Source organism: Pagrus major, chromosome 4 (genome assembly GCF_040436345.1).
Source record: "Pagrus major chromosome 4, Pma_NU_1.0".
NCBI classification, from domain to species: Eukaryota; Metazoa; Chordata; class Actinopteri; order Spariformes; family Sparidae; genus Pagrus; species Pagrus major.
Genome location: NC_133218.1, coordinates 6,061,721 through 6,085,619, shown reverse-complemented (window position 1 = coordinate 6,085,619; position 23,899 = coordinate 6,061,721). Strand labels below are relative to the sequence as shown.

General features: G+C 41.2%; 1 protein-coding gene across 2 annotated transcripts in view; it reads right to left on the bottom strand.

Annotated features, from left to right (window-relative positions):
• The window catches only part of fbn1 (fibrillin 1), a 76,605-nt gene extending 69,857 nt beyond the window's left edge, over positions 1-6,748 (bottom strand). Inside the window, exons 1-3 of one of the 2 annotated variants that reach the window (XM_073464724.1) lie at positions 6,521-6,748; positions 6,036-6,322; positions 2,620-2,702 (exon numbers count right to left, since the gene is read on the bottom strand). In XM_073464724.1, the coding sequence (XP_073320825.1) occupies positions 2,620-2,702; positions 6,036-6,238 (286 nt within the window). In that variant the 5' untranslated portion in view covers positions 6,239-6,322; positions 6,521-6,748. Of the gene's footprint in view, positions 1-846; positions 928-2,619; positions 2,703-6,035; positions 6,323-6,520 lie in introns of those variants that run through there. The other variant, XM_073464725.1, reaches the window with a different exon arrangement.
• Between the last annotated feature and the right edge of the window lie 17,151 nt (positions 6,749-23,899).

The window sequence follows — 23,899 nt, the reverse complement described above, 5'->3', positions numbered from 1 at the left end:
GGTTTGGATTTCATGTTTGAATTTAACTTGGTGCAACGTAGGCCACGGTCTAAACCTCATTCTGAACTCTCATCTATAATATTTCAAAACTCAAACAGACCGCAGCCCTAATATGGCCAAATCTTCCTCTTAACCTTCATCATGGTTAAGTTATAGAAGCCCTCTTGGCAACAGCTCCGAGCTATTTTCTTCTTTGAGTTCTGTTGCCATAAATGTGTGTGATTTCAGTCGGCGCAGGCTGTTTTCGCTCAGTTGTTCTCTTTCCCACAGACTGTTGTTGGCATGGTCTCCTGCCCCCTGCTCCCATCAGGTAGAGTCCAGCCGCTGACCCCTACTCCCTGAACCCCACTGCTAAACAATGTCATTAGAGCCACGACAGGCATCCGGCCAGCCGAACAGCCAGACTGCAATCACACAAGTCTACAGCCTCTCAGGCCTTCCTGTCTACTGAGGGGTGAGAGAGGGTGAGAGAGGGAAAGAGAAAGAGGGGAGGGGATACAGAGAAATAGAAAACCAGAAACCCACTGCTGTAAAATATTATAGGGTAATTAACACCTTTAAACAATTCAAAGGCAATATTTTGGTTTGTACTGGTGTAAAGTCTTATAAATGAGCCCGATTTATTTGGCAAAGTGACAAATTTGAGTCATGAAAACAGTTTTAGCAGCCCTGTACAGGAAAAGTAAAGAGATAAATCAAGAAAACATATTTTATTGCCATCTGGGTTAGGGTTTAATAATTTGCAATAGATGTTTTGCATATATAGAGATATTTAACATGACTTATTATAATTATTCATGTAGCTTTGAAAAGGTGGACCATGTTAGTATAAGCTTTCTTCTTCACCTGTTCACACTCCCGCACACTGCTCTTGCTCAGCATCACAATTTATTCATTTTATGTCATTCAGTTCCCTCTGGATCTTCCTCAAGAGTGTTTCAAACAATTCTCACAACAACGGTCTGAAATAGACAATGCTCCGCCCATTCATTGTGCACAGGTGTGGGTCAATTCTCTTGTGGGAGTGTCTCTCAGTAAACACCAGTGGTGTGTGTGTGTGTGTGTGTTTCCAACACACCTGTTTCCAACACACCTGCAACTGAGTTAGTTAGATGTGCAAGTAACTTCTGTGATTAAAACTCTGAAACCATCTCAATGCAACAAAGCTCCTGAAAGTGTTGGCTGTTTTTCCTGTCATAAGAGGTGGACAGTGGACAGAGTATTGTACTGAAGTGCTTTTTTGAGTATCTGTGCTTTACCTAAAGGGTAACTCCACCAATTTTTGTGCTTACAGGCCTTGGGGAGTACTAATGCATTATGTGAAAAAAAAATAGTACAAAGCCTTTAGTGGCTCCAGAGGAAGCTGCATGTAATCTGATAATAAATTGCCTGCAATGATGTCACTCAGTGGCCAAGTTGTATTGTGGGTAATGTAGGCACCAGTTTTAAAAGCAGTCCACTGGTCTAGCATTTCAATCCTCCAACACTGTTGGACTCATTATGGAAAGTTTTTTAAAAAAAAAAGATCAGATCAGACTCACCTTTTTCATTACACATAGTCTTCTTCCTTTCCATAACCTGGTGCCTACATTACCCACAATGCAACTTAGACACTGAGTGACATCATTGGAATTTAACAGATTACATGCAGCTTCCTCTGGAGCACAAAATGCTTTATTCTACTTTCATCACATATGTAGTAGTACTCTGCAAGACCTGAAAACACACTTTTAATGTGTAATGTTTAATGAATCCACTACTGACTCATACTCATAGCTAGTGAGCAAAAATGTTTAAGGTGCACTGTGTAGTTTTGGAGATAAAAAAATCAAACTCAGAAAATTGATATTTACAGTATTAATACTGTTATAATACAAACTCAGAAATGTATTTATTTATTTGATATTGTATGAAATTGTGTTGTTCTTTGAGGACAGTTTGTTCGGTTTATAACCAATGACAATAATCAATGAAGGTTTTTCTCTTCTGATTAAAATTTCTTCCTCAAAACTACATAATGCACCTTTAATGTTAATAACTAACATCCTTTCAGAAATGTGTTTTAATCTGGTCAAAGAAACATCAGCACTATCACCAAAACTCTAAATTAAACGGGCCCCAGGGTTAAAAACAACAATGTGTCCACTTTAAAAAGAAAACGTGCTTCTGAATGCTTAAATATTTATATATAAGTGAGTAATGCAGTAGTTTCACTATAATAAATATTTGACTGAACAACTTTGCATGTTGGAATGACACTTGTCTATACCTTGACTTAAGTAATGTAGTTGTGTACTTTGCCTACCACTGAGTATTACTCTTAAATACCTGAAAACTAGTCTCTTGTCGGTGTGACCTATAGATTTCATCTGACAGATTCACTTAAAAAGTGCAATAAATAAAGTTACAGTTCACAATAACAGTTTATTCCTAATGTTAATTTGATACTGACCAAGTAAGAGGTTGAATTCATTTTTATGTCTGGTCTGCAGGAGTCAACTTCCTTTTGGATTGTTTTCCAAAAATGTAGAAACATTTCCAGTAATGTAACATGCATTCACTTTGAATCCCATGTGGTGTAAAATGCTCCAATAAAATAACAATGGAGGTGATACTCACGAACAATGCACTGGTTCCCTCCGGTCAGAGTCTTCCAGCCAGGGCAGCAGTAGGCGTTGTTCCTTGATCCACATACATTTGGTCTGTGGAGGAAGCAGAGGTTCAGATCACTCTCAAATCAGGTCCATTATATTTATGAAGACCATAATTAGAGATTTTAGAGGGCTTTACAACCTGTAAAACACACAACACCTCTGTGCTTAGACTCTAGATTGCACACTACAGATGAAAGCTCACTGATCACTGATCCACAAACTGTAGGTCTCCTGTTTGTTGACCCCTCTGCAGAACACCTCATCAGACACAGCAGGAATAATAGCACATTGCTCATGGACGCTTCGGCAGGGGTGACAATTTGCATCCTGACCCAGTTTTTTGGGGCAAAGGATCAAGACTCAGTCATCATATGCTCACCTCCAGGTCATTCAAAATTCCAGTGACATTTGTGGGATTAGCAAACTCACAGCCCCTCCCAAGATGCTGAATTATTATTTTACAAGCCCCCCACTCATCATAAATAAACTTTCCAAAAACATCTTGTGCAACAACACTACAGTATAAATTGCCAGAGATCATGTCCCCACACTCTGAAGCAAAGCCAAACAGAGCTCCAACAATTAGTCGATTAATTAAACCAAAGAAAATTAATCGCCAACTATTTTGATAATCAATACATTTTTTGGTCGGTTTTCAAGCAAAAATGTCAAACATCTGCAGGTTCCAGCTTGTGTGGAGATCTGCTGCTTTTCTTTGTCACTTATGACAGTAAATGAAGAGTCTTTGGGTTTTGGACTGTTGGTTGGATAAAAGAAGCAATTTGAAGACGTCACTTTTAAGATTTTAAAAACATTTTTTTTGTCATTTTATAGACAAAACAATTAATCTGGAATTGTGAGTTGCAGCCCTGAAGCCAACTTATAGCTCCACATCATGACTGTCACAAGAAGTGAGCAGTTCAGTCGAAGAGAGATTTTCTCTTTTTTTGTTGTCGTAATCCTTCAAACTATAAAGTTTTTCACAAGAATGAAGTGTAAAGACATGTTATATGGCATGGTTTCTTACCCCTGCAATCATCTAGAGACCCCTTAGATTCATCTTGTCACCCAACGGGGTTGCGATGATTCAGGAGGCTCACTGAACCCTCTAGTGGCTGTAGCTAGAAGTGCATTGAGGGCAATGCGCCAAAAACAGATTGTATCGCTCAGTTCATGTATGTCTACAGCTGCAATTACAAATAATTTGATGCCTGTAGTGACAGCAAAGGTATGTCTTTGTGAAACTTTACTGTTTCATGTATCCAGATAGTAATCACAAGTGCGGCCAAAGAAGCTTTTGCATTTTATAGCGTAATAAGGCATGACATTAAGCTTAGGTGATTAAAGTTATAAGCAATTGTGCACTTATGTATGGGTTAAAAAGAAATGATTTTCTGTGCTTTAGATTATAACCAATCCAGCACTTTATACCATTTTAAATATCTTTAAAGAGGACGCCAAGAAGATTTGGTAGACGATCAATTTTTCTGCAAAGAAAGAGAGACGCTTTGAAATGCTTCCTAGTTTGTGCGATGGTAATTCTTGTAATATTCTATCACTCATCGGGCATATTAGACAGGATATGAAAATGCACCTGCTGTTATCCTAATTATTACCTCCGCCAAGTAGGTTATGTTTTCACTGTGGTCCATTTGTTGGTTGGTTGGTTTGTCAGCAGGCTTGCACAAAAACTGCTGAACCAATTTCCATAGACCCTGTTAACCTCGATCCAGATGAAGGGTAGGATCCAGGACTTTTCCTCTCACTTTCTTGAACATTGCAAGATAGGGTGTTTTTGACATTTTTGTCAATTTCTTGGGGAATAATTCATGGATATTGAGTTAAAACTCAGACATATTCAGGTGGCATTTATGAGTGAGTACAATTTGATGCAGATCCTAATAAAAATCTGGATCTGGCAGATTTAAATGTTTTCATAGAGGGTAGTCGTTTTTCAGCTGCTTCACAGTAACAAACAGGGATAGAAACCTGCAACTAACACCAGTGTGCAGCTGAGATAATGAAGAAACACAGGTATGCACTCTACTGAGAGCCATATTATTTTTTATGTAAAGGAAGTCTCTGTAGGACACATTAAATATCTACCCTTAAAGGTCTCAATCTACTGGACTATGCTGACAAGTATGATGTGTGCCATTGCAGTGATTTAGATATTGTGAGGTGCGGTCTGGCATGCAGCAATTGGTACAAAATATTGTTTCTGAGGAAAATAATTTGCAGTAAAAGGTGTTTTAAAACATTTGATGCACCTGTAAAAGACATTTCATCTGACATGAAGGTGAACCTCTGGGCCATCCTGCCACCTGCAGGTCTGTGACAGGCCTACATACTATACTATGTAATCACTATGTATTATCTTGGGGCTCGATGTATATACTGTACAAAGTAACTTTAAACAGATCCACGAGATGAATAATGAAGCCTGTTGGATCTCTGCAACATTCTTATAGCGGTAAGTCAGCGTGACACAGTATGCAGCCTGTATGCACTTCCTGCCTCTGGACCCAGATGTTCTGATAAATTAACTTAAAGCATGTCAAATAAAAATGCCAGCGGAGAACGCTCATTGAGCTGTAGACTGTGTGACCCCTCATCAGCTGTTTGCTGTCATCGCTGGACACTGAAACTTCTTTCTCCTCTTTTCTTTTTTGTCTTGATTTCCTTCTGTCTGTCTTTCTCTTTCTTTCTCGCTCTCCTTCTCACTCACACACTCACACACACACACAACCTCTCCAGCAGTGACCCACTGTGTACAGCTGCAGATGTGATTTATCCACAACTGGGGTGTGGTGTTTTTGGCCAGAAAGAGGATTAGGCTGTTAGTCTCTCTCTCTCTCTCTCTCTCTCTCTCTCTCCCTCTCTCTCTCTCTCTCTCTCTCTCTCTCTCTCTCTCTCCCTCTCTCCCCCTCTCTCTCTCTCTGTCTCTCTCTCTCTGCCACAGCCACACACGACCAATGGCCTCCTTTGTTTGGATGTAATTTATTATTGCAGTCAGCAGGAATGTGATATTCTTGCCAGTATTTAATTACTAAACTTTGCTCCAAACTTCCCATCACAGACAATGTCACTCATGGGTCTCAGTCTGCCTTATTAAAAAACACACACACACACTCTCTCTCTCTCTCTCTCTCTCTCTCTCTCTCTCTCTCTCTCTCTCGCACACACACACACAAGTGTTTTCTGACCTTCAGGTTTTACGTGAGAAGAGCAGACACCTGCTCCGAGCCAAAGCATTAAACACACGCACAGATGCTCATTTTAAATTAAAAAGTTAGGAATGAAACTCGCATGCAGTGGAAGAGGAAAAGAAGAGAAACTGTTCCCAAATTGGACTCAGGGGGATTATCATAGTCACATTACCCTCTGAGGACGTCCGTCCCTCCCCTCCTCTTGGCCCTGCTGGCTCTGGAGTCGGTCGGCTTGGTCATCAGCTCGCTGTCCCCGGTGTCCACCACCTCTGCAGCGTTTCTCAGCTCGGGGCAGAGCGACAGCAAGGCCACCAAAGCCACGGCCAGCTGCGGCAGCCGTCCTCCACACTTACTGTCCGGCATATCCACTCTCATGTGTACAAGTCCAGTGCTCGGTAGAATAAAAGTCTCCTTGACTAGTTTCCCAGTCCCGTCGACCTCTGCAGTCTGGAGTCAAAGCTGCAAAACAATGCAAAAACATTAGTGAGAGGCGCAGAGGAGAGTGCAGGAGATGCTGCGCACTTAAGAAAAACTCTGAGAGGAAGTTTGTGTGATGAGACTTTACTCTTATTAAGTTAGAGAATCATCAAACCGCAAAAAGTTGCAGCGTAAAAGTAATACCGTGCACAATTACGCACGACAGAGCGGTTACTTTACCTTGTCTCCCGGACAGGAGATTCGCCTCAGACCCGACAGAGGACTACTTCACTTTGACTTGCAGGTATTGCTGAATAAACGTTTAAGAAGCAAACTGCGGAGAAGTAGGAAAGTCACTGAAACGCTTCGCTGAGCTGCTATAAATAGATGCGCATGGTAACTTTTGGAGTCTGCTCGTGCGCATCCAGTCGCGTGTTGACTCTGCAGAGATAAGTTAGAGGAGCTGATGCATTCCAGAGGATGAGAAGGGCAAAACTCACTGTGTCTCTCCCTCACTGCACAGCTCTTTCCTCATCTCTCACTCTGCTCAACTTTCCCCAAAACTGTTTTTTCTTTTCTTCTCCTGCTCTCGCGATACAAAAGCCTGAGTGCAAAAAATGCACAAGTTAACTGCGGACCTTCAGCCAGGACTGTTAACTGTTACAGTCATCTGACAGTTAACACAGAGAAGACTGGAAGTAGAAGAGGGGAGAGCTTCTGACACACTCGTTAACCTGAGTCGAAGTTTGATCACTAATAATCAACTTTGACATCTTTTTTTGTATTTAAAAAAATACACCTGTTCATTCTGTAGTACAATTTTGGGGTACTTGTACCTTCCTTGAGTATTTCCATTTTCTGCTACTTTATACTTCCACTCCACAACATTATAGAGGCAAATACTACTTTTTACTCCTTTACATTTATACCATAACTTTAGTTACTAGTTACATTGTCGATTACATGCTTTACATGTATTAAATACTGAATACTGAATGTATGAATTATTTACTCTTACGTGTACTTTTGATACTTAAGTAATATCTGATACTTTTACTCAAGTTGGACTTTGGGGTACTTTTAACCAAACTGTTAATTGGTTAATTAATGTTAATAAATATGTACTATTGCTTTATGTATCAGTAATACGGCCTTTATAAGAACAACTGACAGGTTACCAAGTTTTTAAAAATCTCTCTCTCTCTGTCTCTCTCTCTCCACACACACACACACACACACACACACACCGCACGCACACACGTATGTATGTATGTATGTATTTATTCTTTGTATTTAGAAATAATGACACAAAAATGTTGGTAACCTTAAAAAATATTAATGGGATTCTCATTTCTTAATACTTCTTTAAGTCTGCAGATATAAATGTTAATAAGACATTAAAGATCCCCTCCCAACATTTATTAAGGCATACATAAAATCTCTAATGTGTTTCTGACAGCTTTTGTGGGGATAAAAAGTTAAATCACCACATTAAAATCCTTTAAATGGCACCTAATCCTGCTCCCTCATCAAACATTCCAGAATATATAAATATGCAAATATTTTACATTTCACAAGTCTGACTGCTCGATACAAGATGTCTCCTACTTCACCGTGAAGCCCATTCTCAGTGTTTGTGCACTGGAGGCTTACACGTTCAGCAATGATTGTGAAAACAGCCTCCTAGTGTCAAACTCTGCACATACATCATTCTACTAAGTAGAGCCCTAATTCAAATGAAGGAGCGAGAAGAAGAAAAACACATTTTTGACTGGAGGGGGACAGCATTTTGCTAGAGCAACCATTTGAATCCACTGCTGGAAACATTAGTACGTTTCTAATAAATTGTTTTCGGTGCAGATTCCCCGCTGCCTGTTTCCAGAAGGCAGTTCCTCCTGATGAACTAAAAAAAAGACAAAAAGATAAAGCAAGTATTTTGCCTTTTCTTGGAGGAGAATTAACACTGGAAAAGGGATTTTTCATCGTCTGAGAATCAAAAAGTTGTTGATTTAGTATCTGATTGAGCTTCTTGGTATTATGGCTTTATGAATAACATGATGTCAGTGGTGGAAAGTAATTTGATAAGTAATTTTTGCTTCAGCACATTTGCTCAAGTACTGTACATAAGTACAGTTTTGAGGGACTTTTAGCTACCGGAGTAACTCAGTTCTCTACTGCTTTACACACCTACCACACCATAGTTCAGAGGAAATTTACAACAGAATTGATCCAGTTTTCTGTGCAACAGCAGCGCCAACAATAATATCACTTGAAAACACTAAAAAAGTTGGGAAAAGTTGTCTGTTGCCTCAAGGTCTGAGTGCTTCGTCTACCAGTGGATGATGGTTAAAATATTTGGAATTTTCTACAACAGTAGGGAACGAGGCATGATATACACAACGACAGCAACTTGGAATACATTCATTCTGTTATCTTTTACACTAACAATCACCTTTTCAGATGAAAGTGTTCAGTGTTTGTTTCCTCCATTATGCAGCTAGCAGAGAGATGAGTTAGGACGTGGTGAAGCCTTGAGCAGGAGAGCCAACAACAAAAGAATAAAAGTCATGATGTGGAAGTATGGAGGCAGATCCCTTCAAAGCCCTTCATGAACGCATCAACATTTCAAATTGCACACAAAAGGTCAGGCAGGCAAGAAAGGGAGTTTACAAAGGGAGTAAGATGGAGAAACTTATGAAACTGAAGATGGGGCCGCCTCCGACACTTTGGTGGAGAGGTCGGGGGCTTCCAGGGCGTGTTATGGGCGGCTGCAGTAGTCGAAAAAAGAAGCTTTGCAGGGAGACTGATTCGAAAAGTCAAATAAGATGGAGGTTATTGAGAGCAAACCTGCAGGAGTGCACTGAGGCTGCACTCTGCTGCCTGACAGTTGGTTGTCTTGAGGCATACAAAGACTCTTGGCAGTGTGTTCAGGAGCAAACGTGGTCTTGTCAGCAGTGATGGAGAGGCCTTGCAGAGGGCAGGACTTTCCAGGGGAAAAAAAGCAGCGCGGTATTGTTGAGACTAAGTTTGAGGTGGTGGGCAGGCATCCAACTGGAGATGTCAGCAGGGCTAGTGGAGATGCGTGCCTCAACCTGAGTATCAGAAGATGGAAAAGGAAAGATGTGGAAGTTGGGTTAATGATATATATACTATCCTGAACACCACATGAAACACTGCGTACGGAGAGATGCCTGTTGGAGCAGCTCAGGCAGGTCACAACTATTTTCTTTGGAGAGGAGGTGAAAAAGTGGGCTGTGGTGTGGGTCTCAACCTTCTTTACTGATGATATTTTATGTGACTGTTATCTTGATCAAAACTGTAAAATCGAACGTGCAAAATCAACTCATAATCCTGAACAAGAGCAGGTTGAGGCCTTGTTCGGACATGTGTGAGAGGATAACGAAGAGATGACAGGAGGGGAAAAAGCTGATAGTGGAAACAAATGTAGTGGAATATACAGTGAGGAGGTTTCTATTGGTTTTAGAGTGATAGCACAGTTGAGAGGGGAGCCAGGAGGACTCTATATTTGCTGGGTGTGGCTGCAGGCATGAATCAGTGTGTGTGAAAACTATCACTGCACTGGACAAAATTCCTCAAAACATACAGTGTATGCAAGGTGTAAATATTTACCGGACATAATTCCACACTAAATGAGGAGGAATAAAACAGTTTTCATATTATATCCACTTGGACAAAATGAGGATTTTGAGAACTAAAGTGTATTTAGTTAGAAATCACTGAAAAAAAACAACAGTTTAATGCAAATCAACCATCATCTCTCTCTGGCTGAGGCCACTCTCTGATCAAGGTTAACTACTTTAAACCACATTTTAGTACCATTTAAAAAGTTGTATATACTCAGTATGTCAAACATTAATTCAAGATTCATGTCAGACCTCAGCTCTGGATTTAATGTATTGCTCTGTCACGGGCAATTGCCTCAACCTTCCATCATTATACAAAGCAGCTGGCCAACAGGATTTACTTTCACCCTTAAAACGCTCTTCCATCATGTACTTTATAACCTATAACCAAGGCAAGACAGGGACTCATTGACTGAGCTGTTGAACAAGCACTTTTTTAACCTAGCTAACATGATTTCCAGTAGCTGCAGCAACATTATATAAGTCTTAAAATCTTAAAATAACCAAGCCTCTAATTGAGTTTGATGGCACGGTGTCTTGTAGTAGGGTGAATGGTGTCTCTGTCACTTGTTTCTGCAGTACGTAACTTCAGTGAGAGGGCAGGATCACAGCATTGCACACATGCTTACCTCAACATACAAGATTTCAACACACAACATTGTTATGTAATGAGTTTTGTTTGTAGTTAGCTCCTACATTACATCTGACAGATTGTTACAGACCTGGGATTTGTATTTACGACAGTGTTGTTCCACTTAGAAACTGTGGGGGGCGCCAAATCACACAAAATGCCAATATCTACACAATGTTGCTTTAACAAGCACAGTTACACTCAGATCACCTTCTCTTCCTTTGTTTATATTCCTCCCCTCTGCTACTGAAAAAGTACATTTCTCTCTTTTGTTCTCTAACATTATTATTATCTTGGGACTCCATATCCCTGTGCTCCATAATAATAAGTGATGAGAAGGTAAGTATGTTTGGTTTAAGAAGGAACTAGTCTATACTATACTATATACTATTGGACTTGTTGAAAGATAAGAACATTGACTACTGTAAATGGTATGTACAGTATGAGTAGTGAGGGATGGTGGCAGAAGAGACAAAGGTCCGGAGGAAAGGACTGAAGTTAGTGGAGGAATGAGAGAGTCTGGGGGAGAGGCAGAGGGCAGAAGTGGCCACTGTTGATTGGAGTGGATTGTTTTGACAGTAAGACAGCCTCTCCCCGGTCGTCCTGGAGCCTCGACTCTCTCTCTCTCCGAGCTGAGCTGAGATCAGCCTCTGACACATAAGTGACCTGGGTGTGAGGAGTGTAAAGTGGTTTGGGGTGTGTTGGTGGGAGGCAGAGACATCTCACTGGCTTTGACACTAAGAGACTTTTGACGTCGGGCATCGACAGGTTTTCATTTTAGCCTTTCCTTATCTCAGTAAGTAAGTACACTCACCCAAGTACTGTACTTAAGTAGTTTGACATTTTAGAAATTACACGTATTTGCTTTCTTGCTGTTAGTTAGATGAAAAGATACAGCCAGCAACCAACTAATCTGAAATTCAGCAACACAAATACAGTCTCTAAAATGACAATAAAGCTGAATCCACACCAATGTGCAATAAAAGTTTAATATTTGAATGTACAAAACGTATTTATTGCAAAGAGAGAGATTATTTTTAAACTTTTGGGATTAAAAAGTGGATTTATCTTCACGTCCGTTTATCAACCTGACTGTAGCAGCGACTGGGGCTGGAGGGGAGGGGATAGAGAAGAGAGAGAACCAGAGTCTCTGGTGAGTGCTGAGGTAAGTCAGAGTTTGACCTGAATTCAAACACACCCTAGATGTGTGCCGCTGCTCGTTTGTTTACGACTAATGTTCAGTAAAGTAATGAGGCTGTTTAGGCCAAATAAATACCAGAAGCTCAACAGTCAAACTCGCCTGAGTAAAAATCACTTTGCTGGTGGTGAAAACACCCTTAAAAATCTACCATTTCTATTTAAAATCTATCATGATTGAGACAGAAATGTTAATGGAAAAGGTGATTTTTTAAAAGTTTTATTCACATTATTTGTGTCCTTTGCCTTGTTCAACAACTTCCCTCTCAATTTTGGATAATGTAGGTACACAACTCAACAAAATATATAGCAAAGGTCAAGTCGTACATATTATGTCTTTAAATTATCTCACCTGAGTTATTTTCTCAGTTTTTACAGAAGGGTTGCAGAAGGCATTATACAACTGTTTTCACAAGCTAAGTTAAACTCAGACGAGTAAACTCATCATCATGTTGGCCGAAGGCCCGTTAATGGATCAGTAATTATAAACAGTTAATCTGAGGCGTACCACTCTGAGAGGCAGTGGACATTTTCGATAACAATGCACCACTGAAGACAAGCATATAGATACAAGTGCACTCAAACACAGCAATCCCTTACACACACACACACACACACACACCACATTGTAGGAGTGATGTCAGAGCTGAGTGTAATGCAGGATTGTTTCTTGAGAAACTTCAAGTCATGGTTCTCGTCAACAAGATGTAGTGTGGGAGAAACTGATGCCAGGCCCAGCTGGGTTGCCCTCTGCTCTTCATCACCACAGAGGAGGTGTCATTTACAGTAAGACACCACCTCCCTACCCCACCCCACCCTCCTTTGAATCCCCCTTTACCCACCACCAACTCTTACCCCATCCTTTCCTCAGTTAATCCCCTCACTTGGTCACTGAGCGTGGGTTTCATTTCGAGGAATGTTTACTCCTCTGGCCTGAGCTAAAAAGCCTTAAATAGCAAAACTGAGAGAAAGGTTAGACAAACATTTTTGAGAGTTTAGTCAGATTGTTTCTGTTGAGTATTTCAATATCAAACAAAATATCCCTCAAGTTATTGTCATTTAATAATAAAACTCTGTAGTTTACTTGTTTCTTACATGACAGGAGCTCATTTTTCTCCGGCTATATCACATCAATATTCTCTTCACCAACTAATTTTCTTGCTTATGTGTTTCATATATCCCAGGGCCGTTTTTAATAGCTTAGATTGAGATTGTCTCTCGCTGTGCTGCGAGCAGTAACTGTAGCGAGACTTTCTCACACTGTGTGTTGTCTTTGGCTCCAGCAGCCACGGTTCATTTCCTTTTGTCTTCTGCAGCACAACTGCTGCCAATATTCATGTGAAATATTTCAAGAAAATGAGCTGCAGCAGAAATGAGTCTCCCCCATCTCTCTCCCCTCCCTCCTCCTCCTCCTCTCTCACTCTTTCTCACACACACACTCTATACATGTGTGTATGTATGTAATGGGGCTACTCGTGATTCTTGAGTTTGGTTGCTTTTTCATCATGAGGATAAAATAATGATTGAATTATATCAACTGTTCAGGATTGGTCATCTATTATCACATATGGTCTCCCTCACTAACACTCACTACACATATTCAACACACTGCAGCAACACAGAATCAAACATAACCACAAAATAACTCGGAGGAATCCCTTTTCGCCTCCAAATGGATCATTTTCCTTGAGTGTACCTAGGCGCTGCATGAACTCATTTCCCTTAAAAACCGTTTCCCAGAGAAGAACAGAATAGAATTTTTCGGGTCATAAAAAGTTGTAATCGGTACCTTTAATGGTCAGGATGCCTCTCTTAAGCAGCAGCTATAAGGAGGAGAAGGAGGAACACGGGGTTGACAGCATGAGTCATCTCTGAGTGTCCGGGTAGCAGAGTTTAATAGCTGATGTACTCACCCTGGATGTTTTTGGACCATACTCCTCAGCCTCTGGCGTCATTCCCAATTAAGAAAACAGGACATTGTATCAGCACAACACCCCCCATGGATGGAGAAAAGTAGTGAAAAGGCCCCTTGCATCCTCAATGTCATCCCTAATAAGAGCTTGTATTCGTGGGAGCAATAAACCCACTTGAAACAGTTAGCATAAACACCCAGGAGTGTATGTGCATAAAGTTTGGATGTATGGAGATTCATACACACTTGCACCAAAGAAGACTTTAGAGGAAAAGGTTGACGATTTTGGAATCCGTCAGCGAATAGAAAGCTACAGCCAGCAGCTGGTTAGCTTAGCTTAGCTTAAAGACTTGAAACAGGGGGAAACAGCTAGCCTGGCTCTGTCAAAATGTAACAAAAATCCACCTTTAATCCACCTCTTAACCGTACTAATTAACACTAATTATCTTGTTTGTTTAATTCATACAAAGTTGTGTATAAAATGACAATTGGTTTTACTGAGCTTGTGTGCCCGACTTTTTCTTGACCAGGAGCAGTGACTTTCTTTGGTCTGCACTGTTTGCCAGACAACCACATAGTCACAACAACACTATGAATTAGACACAGGGTTACCAAAACCTTCTTAAACATTGAATTTAATGACTTTTCAAAGACTTCCCAGGTCAAATACTATTAAATTTAAGGAGCTAATATACATAATTTGAGACATAAATCAAAGTTAATTTCTTTTACAACACTGAGAGTTTTTATAATGACAGCGACCAGGCTTTAAAGCAACATCATGTAACCTTTTTTACCTTAAAACACCAGCAATTGTAATGAATTATAGGTGTTCCTGTTATTTTGTCCACACCCTGTGTCTGAACACAGACAGATTTATTCAGGGTCTGTCCCCTGTAGGGCACAGTGGATAGTATTTTTGGCAGAAGCCATCCATCCAGGCTGGTCTAGCCGCCCACTTACAGTATCTCCCCTCCACATGTGATTTACGCTGCAGTCAGTGTCCCCCCACACAAATCTGACCATCTTAGGGATGGAAAACATTCCCTGGTGAGTTTTCCCGCCAGGGGTTCGCCGCCACCATTTGTAAGAGACACTCAGCTCAGATGTAGAGACCCATAAACACACTCCATGCAAATAGACACATTGAGAAATATACTCATATACACACTACTCCTGTATTAATGTGATGCCTTTATCACTTCAGATATAAATACTTTCCTTACAAAAGGGAGAACAGAAGAGGAGGTGGGGAGGAGGACAGGGGTTGTCATTAAGATAGATTACATGAAAAGATGCCAGTGATGGAAAAGAGAAGACAGAATTTAACCCTTGAGATTTTGTTGACTTTGGTTTTGGTTCGTTGTTGTTTGGGGTCCCGCTTGCAGGTGCAGCGGTGCTTTGAGCTAAATGCTAACATCAGCATAATAGGATGGCCACAATGACCGATGCTAACATGCTCATATTTAGCCTGTTTGTAGCAGGACATGTTATCACTCCTAAACACAAAGTACAACTGAGGCTCAAGGGAATATCATTATGGTCTTTGGTCAAAATTATTGGACAAACACAAACTTTGATCTGATGATGGTGCAAGATGACAGTAAGATGGTCACTAAAGTTATTACAATTCATCCTGAAGTGCAACACATTTTGCACAAAATTTGTGCAAAATTTGTTGCATTGAACAGCATAAACTACATTTCTCTGCTCATGCCTGGGTGTTTTGTCCTTAGAATGGACAAGTTTCTGCCTCAGTGAGGTTTGAAGTGAACCAGGATGTGATGTTTATTAAAGATCCTCCTGAGTTTCTCAGATATTTGCGAAATAAGGAATGACGATGTTGTTACATTTTTCTCCTCCTCTCTGTCTGTTCTGGAGTTTTAGAGGTTTTGACAAAGGTCAAGTTTTGGTAGCCACAGGTTTCAAGTTGAGGCAATGTTGAGGTTTCTGTCTTCTTCAGTGTGCACTGCACAGTCCAAGAAGGACTGTCTCCTCTAACATTTTCCCGCATGAACTTGATGTTATTGTCCACAGCATTTATATGTTCTGTGAAGGCTTCCACTTCCCCTTGCTCTGATTTTGACCCAGGTGTCGTCCACATACCTGAACCAGTGGCTTGGAGCAGTTCCTGTGAAGGTAATCAAGGCTCTGCTCTCAACTTCTTCCATGTAGAGGTTGGCCACTACTGGGAACACCAGTGAGCCCATGGCACAGCTGTGCTTCTCTCTGTAGAAACCTTCACTGTACTGGAAGTAGGTAGTCACAAATGTGGTCTGGGGTGAAGTTGGTTCTGCTGAACAGAGTGCTGTCCTGTAGCAGCCGTTTCTTCACTGTATTTACCACTACTGGGAATGGGAATGCATGTAGAAAGTAATGTGACATCATAAGAAACCATTGTTTTGTCTGAGTCCAGTGTTATCTCTCTCACCTTGTTGGTGAAATCCTGTAAGTTTTTGATGTGGTGTTGAGTGTTACCGACCAAAGGAGCTAAAACACTGGCTAAGTGCTTGGATATGTTATAAGTAACTGAGTTGATGTTGCTGATGATGGGTCTGAGTGGTGCTCCTTTCTTATGTATCTTGGGGAGTCCTTAGATGCATGGGATTGCTTCCCTGGGGTATAGTCTGTAATATAATGGCCTGTCAACAACTTGGTCCTTTTCCAGTTTTTGCAGATATTGTAAAACCTTCTTTTTGTAGCTACTAGTAGGATTTCGCCTCAGTGTCTCATAGGTGTTAGTATCACGAAGTAGATCATTGACTTTGGTGTGGTAGTCTGCTGTGTTTAGCACTACAGTGTATCTCCCTTTGTCCGCCCGGCAAGATGGTGATGTTCCGGTCTCTTTTGAGTTGTTTCTGATGGCTGACTCTGTTGCTGTGATGAGATCTACTACCGGTATCTGTTCTGGAGTTACTGCAAAGTTTAGACCTTTGGCAAGGACATCCTTCTCCAGTTGGGTGAGCTCTCTGTTGGACAAGTTTTTCACCCACTTCTCTTGTACGTCTGGATGTGCTGTGTTGTTGATGTCCTTATTTCTCCAGGTGAGAGCTTCTGTTTTATGCATGTTGCTTTGATTTGCCTGTAGAGTTTGGAATTTGTGTGTCTGCCATTCCTTACCTCTAGTGTGTTGTGATGCTTGTGCCTTCTCAACAAACTTGGAGACATTTTCCAGGACTTCGCTTGGTAGCAGTGATGTTAATTCCTCTAATGTCTGGTCAGTCTTAATAGTGAGTGCATCGATGGTGAAATTAATCTGCTGCACTCTTTCATTGAGTAGCTGGTTTTGAGCCCTCCGAAGGATCCTTGTGGCTCTGTGTCCTTTCACCGGGGAACCCAGGTGTAAGCGCTATTATCCCGTGTTACCTGCATCTCAAGTTGAATCGCAGGTGGTTCCTGTACTCAGCCAGCTTTCTTGATTTAATTCATATTCCCGTACCACTTCAGGGGCATTCCTCCCAAAATGGTAAGCAACATGTTGATGAAGGTTCTCATTCATCCAGGTCATGGTAATTCTAAATGCTGTATCATAGGCCACTGAATGTGTTTGGTCGGTAACACTCAACACCACATCAAAAACTCACAGGATTTCACCAGCAAGGTGAGAGAAATAACACTGGACTCAGACGAAACAATGGTTTCTTATGATGTCACCTCACTTTTTACATGCATTCCCACTCAAGAAGTGGTAAATACAGTGAAGAAACGCCTGCTACAGGACAGCACTCTTTCTAGCAGAACCAACTTCACCCCAGACCACATTTGTGCCTAACTTGACCTCTGTCTGACGACCACCTACTTCCAGTACAGTGAAGGTTTCTACAGACAGAAGCACAGCTGTGCCATTGGCTCACTGGTGTCCCCAATAGTGGCCAACCTCTACATGGAAGAAGTTCAGAACAGAGCCTTGATTACCTTCACAGGAACTGCTCCAAGCCACTGGTTCAGGTATGTGGACAACACCTGGATCAAAATCAGAAGAGGAGACAGTCTGCCCTTCTTGGACTGTGCAGTGCAAACTGAAGAAGACAGAAGCCTCAACATTGAGGTGTACAGAAAACCTACACACACAGATCAATACTTGCTGTTCGACTCTCATCACCCACTGGAGCACAAGCTGGGGTCATCAGAACCCTAAACCATCAGGCTGACACCGTGCACACTAAGACAGAGGGGTAGGAGAAGGAACAGAAGCACATCAGGTGAGCACTTAAAACCTGTGGCTACCCAAACTGGACCTTTGTCAAAACCTCTAAAAGATCCAGAACAGACAGAGAGGAGGAGACGGGAAAACATAACAACATCATCATTCCTTATGTCGAAGGAGCTTCTGAGAAACTCAGGAGGATCTTCAATAAACATCATATCCCGGTTCACTTCAAACCTACCAACACACTGAGGCAGAAACTCGTCCATCCTGAGGACAAAACACCCAGGCATAAGCAGAGTAATGTAGTTAATGCTGTTCAGTGCAGCCAGGACTGCACAGATTTGTACATTGAGGAGACAAAACAACCTCTCCATAAACGAAAGGCAGAGCACAGGAGGGCAACTCCTCAGGTCAAGACTCTGCTGTCCACTTACATCTGAAGGAGAAACATCATTCCTTTGAGGACAATAATGTGAACATCTTGGCCAGAGAAGACAGATGGTTTGAAAGAGGAGTAAAATAATCCATCTGTGTAGAACTGGAATGACCGTCTTTAAGCAGAGGAGATGGCCTACAACATAATTTATCACCCACCTACAATGCACCACTGAGTTCCCTCCCCAGACAGCTTAACAACCATTCACACCTGAGGGAACGACGCACAAGTGTCCCTAACGACTCTGAAACTCAGAGCTCACACTTGTAAGGACACTCCCACACAGAGTTTAAAAGTTTACAACTCCCCTCCAGTTAGTTAGAACTGAAGATGAGAGGTGAAATGTCTTCAAGAAACTGAAACAAGTCCAGTTGCCTACGATACAGCACCTAGATTTGCCATGACCTGGATGACTGAGAACCTTCGTCAACATCTCACAAGTTGTTGTTGATGGCGACCAGACATTTCTAAAATGCTGCCTTCAGCTGTGGTGATTTCTTTTGTGTTACTGTGGCAAACCTGGTATTATCACAGGGGCATTTGCTATTTATCTGATGCAGACAGAAAAACATGTAGCCTCACAATTTGGTAACAACTTGTTATTATCAATCTAGTCATCAAATAAAAGAGAACACCGCCTCATTACCTGACCACAAGCAGTACTTTATAGGCTTACATTAGCAATACCTGCTCCTTCAGTCTGCACTGATATTATAGGAGCGGTACCAAGTGAAGCAACTTCGCTGCTGGACTTTGGATGAATTTTGGCCGTCATATGCAACACCATAGCAATGTAACTTTAGCTAGCTAGTTAGCTATTAAGACATCAGCAAACTAGCAATGATTGTTTTATACTTGTTTTATACTTGATTGTAGTAAAGAAGGACAATAATACATTGAAACGACAGTGAGTTCTCATACTCGCTTTGAAGTGTGCCTCTGAAAAACCTCAGTTTGAAGGGCCATGTAGCCCTAACACTGGAATAAAGTGGTAAAGGCAAGGGGTGTATTGGGATTGGGCCTTAGTTTCAGGTGATTATACACTAATGAAAACATTATGAGACCCTTTGAGAGCTCAAACAGAACTAATGCTTCATTTTCTGTACCTTCTGAAACATGCCATCAGTTTAAAATCATGTATATAAGCAATGCTCATGAAATTGGAAAAAAAAAGTCAAGAAGTAACAACGCGACAAAACAATAGTGTGTTTTTTGAGCTGCTGAGATGTTGTCCTGGACCACAAACAGAAAGTCCAGCATGACCAAGAATCACTGAATCATCCCTCCTGGTGTTTGCTAGAATCCAAGTTTTGATCTCAGCCTCTGCTTGAAATCCAAGGGAGAAGTGTGAGCTGCTGGCCAAAGCATGAGGAAAGGGCAGAGGAATGGAGAGCGAAGAGCGAGACCAACAGTGGAGGAAAAGTCGCGTTCTGAGGCCGGCCAACAGAAAAAGTTTTGATTCAAGTCTCCCACATCTGTCTGCTGCTGCCTCGTGCAAGAATCCTGGAATCCCCCACCCCCTCATCATCACCGTGTCACACACACACACGCACACACACACACACACACAAATGCAGATTCGATTCCAATCCACCGGCACAGGGCATGAAAACAAACATTTTGAAGGAAGTTCTTAAGCCAAGTGGCAGATAAGCATGGCTGCTAACTGAACATGAACACACACACACACACACACACACACACATGCACACACACACACGGACACAAAGTCATACTCTTGGAGCAGAGGCTAATGGCATGAACTGACAGTGACCTAGTTTCCAAAGGGGCAATGATAAAGAGAGAGTGGAAAGAGGTAAAGAAACTCCAGGGTATGTTGTGCTTGAGGACACAGTGTGTTGTGCGTATGAGTGCGTGTGTGCATGTATGTGTGTGTGTTTCCGCTCAGAGAGGCCTGCCAACAGCCAGCAGTCCACACACCCATCAGAGATTCGAGATGAGCCATCATGCTAAGCTGGGGTAGAGGGGAGGTAAAAGAAGTGAGGCGATCACTGTGGGGGTTACACACACACACACACACATGCACACACACACATGCACACACACACATACACGCACATCTATTCTGCACCGGCCAACAGCAACTTACTGTATACTCATTTAACAGAGACTTCTGGCTCCCTACTCTCTTCAGCGTGCCCTCACTGGTTCCTGACTTTCGGAAACAGGAAACAGAACCAGGCACAGAAACCAGGCCGTCTCGTTGTTTGTGTGCATTTGTTTGCGAACCTCACATGACTCACGTGTCTCCTCCTCTGCGCTGTCTCCGGAGGAACATACGTGTAGATTTTGGCATGCCAGTAACTGCTGCAGCGCGGCCTCGTCAGTGGCCAAGTCTTGTTTTGTTTCCTCCCAGATTTGAACTCTATGTGACTCTGATAACATTGAAACGAGGAACAATTTCATGCTCTCGTACTCTGGCCGCTTTTTATGACTTTAATTGTTCCATTAAGGCCCTTCAGGGTCTGGGAATGCTTTGTCATCTGTGTGTGTGTGTGTTTGTGAGTCTGTGTGTGTGTTTAATGTTAATGTCCTCAGGCTCATCAGCCCTCCAGTTTATTCTATAAAGGAATTCAAAGAGATTAGGCTTTTTAATGCTCTGGATCTGAACCAAAGCCACAGAACCTGAAGATTATACTGAATGTTTATTATTTCCTGTTTCAGAGTCATGTCACTGGCTGGGTTCAAGGAATGCACACACATGCACCAACAAATGTACACACAACAAGTGGTTGCATCGGTTAAGGTATTGTGTCAACTCAGGGAGTCTCTCAAAACCAACCTGCTGACTCAGTTAAGTTTTTCCTGAAAGCTTTAAACCTCTCAGCGTCTCATGCTGATGGAGAAACTTAATAATGTCTGAATTTATTACTAGAGCTGATGAATTTATGTTTTATAATTAAATTATCATAAAATTAGTTGCAGCTGACCACAATGGTCATTTAGAGGAAGCTACTGGACGTCATTTAGTGAGTTCAGTCTTTTGTTTACATGATTACAAGAGTTAAAAAGTGCTTACAAGATAAAATGAGATAAGATAGAATTGAATTAATCTCGAGAGAAAAAATTCTTGTGCCAGAAAGCTGTGTAGAGGACAACTACAGTTTGATGACCGCTGGTAGAAAAGATCGCCTACGGGTACAGTAGTATGGCTGCAAGTAACAAATGTTTTTTTTATTGATTAATCAGCCAATTTTATTATTTCTCGATATGTCAATAAATCTTTGGATTCCTAAAATGTCAGGGAGTAATGTTTCTCACAATTTTTCCAAAACTCAAGTTGACTTATTTAAACAGCTTGAGTTGTCTGACCAACAGCCCAAAACCCCAAAGATATTTTGTCTGCCATTATAGTGGGCTAAGAAAATATTAGCAAATATTTATTCTTAAGGAGCTGCATCCACTTATTTTTTAAGGATGTTTGCTGAAAAAATAACTTCAATGATTTATTCACTGTCAAAATAGCGAGGAAGAGTTTTGCAAGATGTGTACTAGTATTTAAATTGTTTTATCTGGTTGCAGTTACTGTATGTTAAATGCTATTATGACCAAAAAGCGGTCATCCACAATGACCATCATGTATTAAATGCACAGTACCCTCGCTGGCGGTCTCTCAATCACAACAATGAAAACATAAGTAGTGGTTTAATGATGTCTTGAAGTAGTGTGGGGTCATGGGAATTGTTGCTTTACTTTGTTAAACAACCACCATTGTTGGTGAAAATCTCCCAAAATGTTCACTGAGATTTAAAAGTTTTTTCCAAGTTATGTTTAGTCGCGTTGTCCAACTTCCTTCCTTCATCTAACGTTTCCTCTGAAGTTATAGCAACAGGCAACAAAAACAAACACTTCGTTACCTCAGAAAATTCCAGTTTTCTGAGATTTTGGATATTGTTGGAAACATTTGGGATAATGCAAGTACACAACCCAACAAAATATATGACAAAGGCCATAAGATCACAGCAGAGGAGGCTAGCATGTCTTCAATAGCAGTAACTAAAATGTGTGAATATTCAAGTAGTAATGAACTTGGCCATATTGCAATTTCGATAATATTTTGATTAGTTGTGCAGCCCTACACAATTCATATTAATCCTAAAGAAACTATACTTCTCTTGCCTTTTATATCCTGAACAATTATTCTTGATTATCTATAGACCAACATTAGCATCATGTTAATAACCCAATGACCCAGATTCTCAGTATTGGTTTTACAGGTGCAAAACAACTTGACCTCCTTGTGAAAGAAGTCTAACAAGGGACTTGAAATTCTGATCCAGCTCATGTTCCTCCCACCACACAGGTTGCCAGCTGCTGCTCTGACATTAATGAGAGGCCAGAGGTCAAACAGTGACCTCACAGGTTTGACAACATGTGACCATCAGCAGGCCTCACAGATCTCAAAGAATCACACACTAGGTCATCTGTGTTCTCGGTGAGCTGTTTTGGGCGAGGTCCTGGTGACTCAGAGAAAATCCAGAGGGACGAAATCGAAGCAGGAAAATAACTTGGTTGAAAAATCACACAATTTCACACTTATGATAGCTTTCATGTTTATAGATGATAATTATCTGGGTTTTAGTTTGGTGAGAGAGACACTTTCTGTTTCTGATTGTTTACTGGCTGAATCCGATAAGATGCAGATATCATCATCATGTTTAACTTGTGTATAAAGTGCTCAGGAAAAAGTAGAGATAACACTTCAAGCACGCTCATTTCCTGTTCCTTGTGACATACAAAATTAGCCCTCTTTTGACACCCCATAAATTGGGGATTGTGGGAAGTTTGTGAGAGTCCGTTTGACAGAGCTATCCGAACAGAGAGGCTTTAAGTGTTGTTTTTCTTCAGATACCCTATCAGTGTTTGTATCAGCCCCGAGCTGAGCTGCTTCCCTCCCCATCAGCTGCCAGTGGTTCCCTGATCTCAGCCTAACAAGCTGAGGGTGATTAATGTGGGCGAGACCCTCCGAGCCTCTCAGAGGACGATGAGGGCCACAGCCCGAGAGCAGTCAACTGCATACTTTGAGCACACAGTCATCTTTTTACTTCACCCAAATCTGCGAGTGACAGGCTGCTGAAAGCTGAGGGAGAAGTGTTGCAGCCATTATTATAGGCTGTTTACTACCAGTCATTTTCACTGCTAAGACACACATCTGTTTCAAGAAACAACCAATGAAACGCAGGCTGTCACTGTAGTTAACATGTATGTGTTTGTCATATTTTATCATGAACATGTGACACATAAGATTATGAAGGAATGGAGTTGTCACATAAACAAATGGAGAATTTTAGACAACTAGCCAGAGACTGTTGGACCAATCAAGAAAACATATTTTGGAAAATGCTGAGGAGGAAAGAGCTTTTGTAAAGACTGATAGCGCCATCATGTGGCTCAAAGAAATCAGACAGTTAAAAAATGGTATTCAAGTCTAAAGTGATTATTTCTCCAGGTGTGGGCTCAAATGAACAAACTAAAGTCACAGCAACATCTTTGGGAAAGAGGAACATGTCTTTTCAGTTATTAACTATGACAGATATTACTTTTAAAATAATAATTTAAACAGGTATTTGTAAGTTGTATAACTATAATCTGAATTTATTGCATTTTCCAGATGTAAAAATTCAATTT